General features: G+C 43.5%; 1 protein-coding gene across 1 annotated transcript; it reads right to left on the reverse strand.

Annotated features, from left to right (window-relative positions):
- Positions 1–2,668, reverse strand: LOC142349753 (sodium-independent sulfate anion transporter-like). The gene has a single exon (XM_075401510.1). The coding sequence runs from the start codon at positions 2,434–2,436 to the stop codon at positions 376–378; it is 2,061 nt and encodes a 686-aa protein (XP_075257625.1). The 5' UTR covers positions 2,437–2,668; the 3' UTR covers positions 1–375.
- Positions 2,669–2,882: the final 214 nt, after the last annotated feature.

The following is a 2,882-nucleotide window of genomic DNA, read 5'->3' on the forward strand; positions in this document are numbered from 1 at the left end:
CTTCGAGTTTGGGGGGCTAAAAGAATGTAAGACTAGGGCTTCCAAGTAGGATAATTAACGCCTACTCTTCATCATTTTAACCCATAAACTTGCCCCCTCCTCTAGCAACATTTTACCACCATTACCCCCAAAACGTTGCAAGAATTCCTCCAATTACCCCCTGATCGTACATCTTTTTTAGGGGGTAGAAGCTCGACACGGGTAATCATTCTTGATTCAGGTTTTTTTCGAAGTGATATATCTGTACGCTAAGATTAAGAGCTAACATAGCGTTCAACTGCAATCTAATAAGCGATCATAATGGACACCTTTGGCCGGATTTGAGTCTGTGTGTGTCAGAGAGAGAGAGAGAGAGAGAGAGAGAGTCGGTGTGAGTTAGGGGTAAAGTGATGCATAGAGAGATTGCATTTCGTGACTGTCAATGAGAGATGTGGTTCCTGGGTTCAGTCTGAGAGACATACTAGAATACTTGGTCTGCTTCCTCAACGTCTTCTTCCTATGCCTGTAACATTTTATTGCATCTTCGAAACTATCCAAGACGTCCAGCGTCAAAGCCAAATTATTTTTTGCAACTGTTGTCAAAAACATTTTCACGGCACTACTCGGTCGCGTGAAGACGAAGTGGGTTCCGCGTGACTCAAAGTACTCTTTGGCTGTAACAAAAGAATGTAGTATTGAATAGTCAATTTGATGGATGTTGTTCATGTCCACAATGCACAACTTTGGTATTGGTTTGCCCTCTTCTGGACTTCTGAGGGAGGAGTAAAGTTGCCAGTGTTCAATGAAAAAATCGAGTAGTAACTCTGAGGCAGGGAATGCCAGTCCATGATCAAAGCGAGCGATAATAAGTCGTCCGTCTCTGAAGTGTTCAATGCGAGGATTTGGCCTCGACATTGGTATAAGAAGGAATAGGAGTGAGATGAGGATGCCCAAAAGCAGGGATAGTTGGGGAGACATGAGGAGTCCAGCGAGTATGGTAGTGACAATGACTATGAAGTCATATTTGTGTGCGTAGAAAGTTGTGCGTACAGTGTGCACGTCTATGCTGAATAGGACGGACACAATTGTAACAGCTGAGAGACATGACTGGGGAATGTAGTGGAGAGTGGAAGATGCGAAGAGGACAATCAGCACTACAAACACAGACGAAAAGAGGCCAGAGATAGGAGTGGCTACTTTGCAGTGCGAGTTCACTGCTGTCCGCGAGATACTGGCAGCTATTGGGAAGCTTTTGAAGAAGGAAGCAGTAACGTTTGCCACTCCAAATGCAAGGAACTCTTGAGTGACGTCAATGCGATAATCATTCTTCCTTCCAAATGACTTGGCAACTGCTATCGTGAACAGCATGGCAAGTAGAGGCACAGTTATCAGACCAAACTCAACATCAGTCAAACCCAGCAATTCATTTACACATGCTGTTCGGTTATCGGTGACACTTGCGCTCATATGAAAGGGGAATGGTTGTGGTTCCAACACTTTTCCATCTAAACCACCCCTAACCAACGTCACATTTAAGATTTCATGCCCAAAAATGTAGACAACAGCGCATCCCATTCCCATCACAATTACATTTGACATCAGAACGCATCCTTTTATAATCTTGAGAAGGCCTGATTTCATTACACCTGTTTTGGAGTAGGTCTGCTTTTTGTGCAACTTGTTTTTAGTGGCCAGAAATCTGAGTAGAAATAGAGTAGTCAGGGAGAGAAGACCCATTATGAAATCGGACCAGTTGATATGGGTGATGTTGTTTAGAAGGTGGTATAACTGTAGAGCGGAGGGTTCACTGGAGTTGGATATAAGATGCAAGCCGAGAAATGACTTGAGCTGGCTGATTATGATGGTGAGAGATGTAGTGGTGATGAATGCACTGAGAACTGTAGGTGACACGTAGTTGACAAGGGGACTGAGTTGTAGCACACCGAACAGGATCTCGATCACTCCCGTGTACAAAGTGAGGAATCGCACATACTCTTTACATCCCATGTCAGCGTACACTTTCATTAGGAGGGCCACTGCGGCTGTCGAGCCGATATTGAGGTCTCTAGCAGTTCCTAATAGCGCGTATACAACATTACCAATGATCGAGGCTCCCAATGGGTAATCCGGCTCCAGTCCTGAGATACTTGATAGTGCTATGCAGTAGGGCACTGTTGTTAGCGCTACCGTCAACCCAGCCAACAAATCTCTGCATAGTTTGTTCCAGCTGTAGCCTCTCACGCTCTTAATTACCGGAAGACGTTTTTCCGGTGACAAGAAGCTCAAAATTGTGACAAACAAGCGCGGAAATGCTCTTGAATTCTCGTAAGAACAGCCACTGGTGCCCTCTGATTGGCGTACAGAAAATGACCATTTCTTGTCCCCATCTGTTACGTGATGATACTCCATGGCCTTACTTTCTGGGGTACTGAGAGAGGCTATACTTGCAGTTGTCATTATGCAGGCTGGCTGTTTAAAAGAATTCAATTCTGAATTGCAGTTACCAACTAATAATCAAGTAATGATTAAATGTAATGCATATCCTCCGCAGTTAAGTCTGAAGGCTGTTTGTTGATCTAAATCCGTTGCCGTTTACCCCGAGCGACCTTTAATGCTTTGAAATTTACTGGTTGAGATTTCTTATTGCAGTTGAGCATGCAGTACAGTTTGTCTAGACCACTGTTGTTCAAACCAAATCAAATTATGCAAGCAGTGTAAACACAAATTGATCTAACTTAGAACAAAACTTAGAAAGTTTTGTCAAGTTTACTACGGCGTGGTACAATGTCGTATTAAGATTTATAAGGTCCCACATTATGGTCGTACTAAGAATTCGAAGGTACATTATTAAGGCCGCATCAGGATTAATAAGGTGCCGTACTAAAACATACGCAGATTAAAAG

This window comes from Convolutriloba macropyga, chromosome 1 (genome assembly GCF_964194025.1).
Source record: "Convolutriloba macropyga chromosome 1, txConMacr16.3, whole genome shotgun sequence".
Taxonomy (NCBI): Eukaryota; Metazoa; Xenacoelomorpha; order Acoela; family Convolutidae; genus Convolutriloba; species Convolutriloba macropyga.

Bases quoted from the DNA above. Each gene is read 5' to 3' on its own strand.
- LOC142349753 (XM_075401510.1), bottom strand. From the start codon at position 2,436: ATGACAACTGCAAGTATAGCCTCTCTCAGTACCCCAGAAAGTAAGGCC.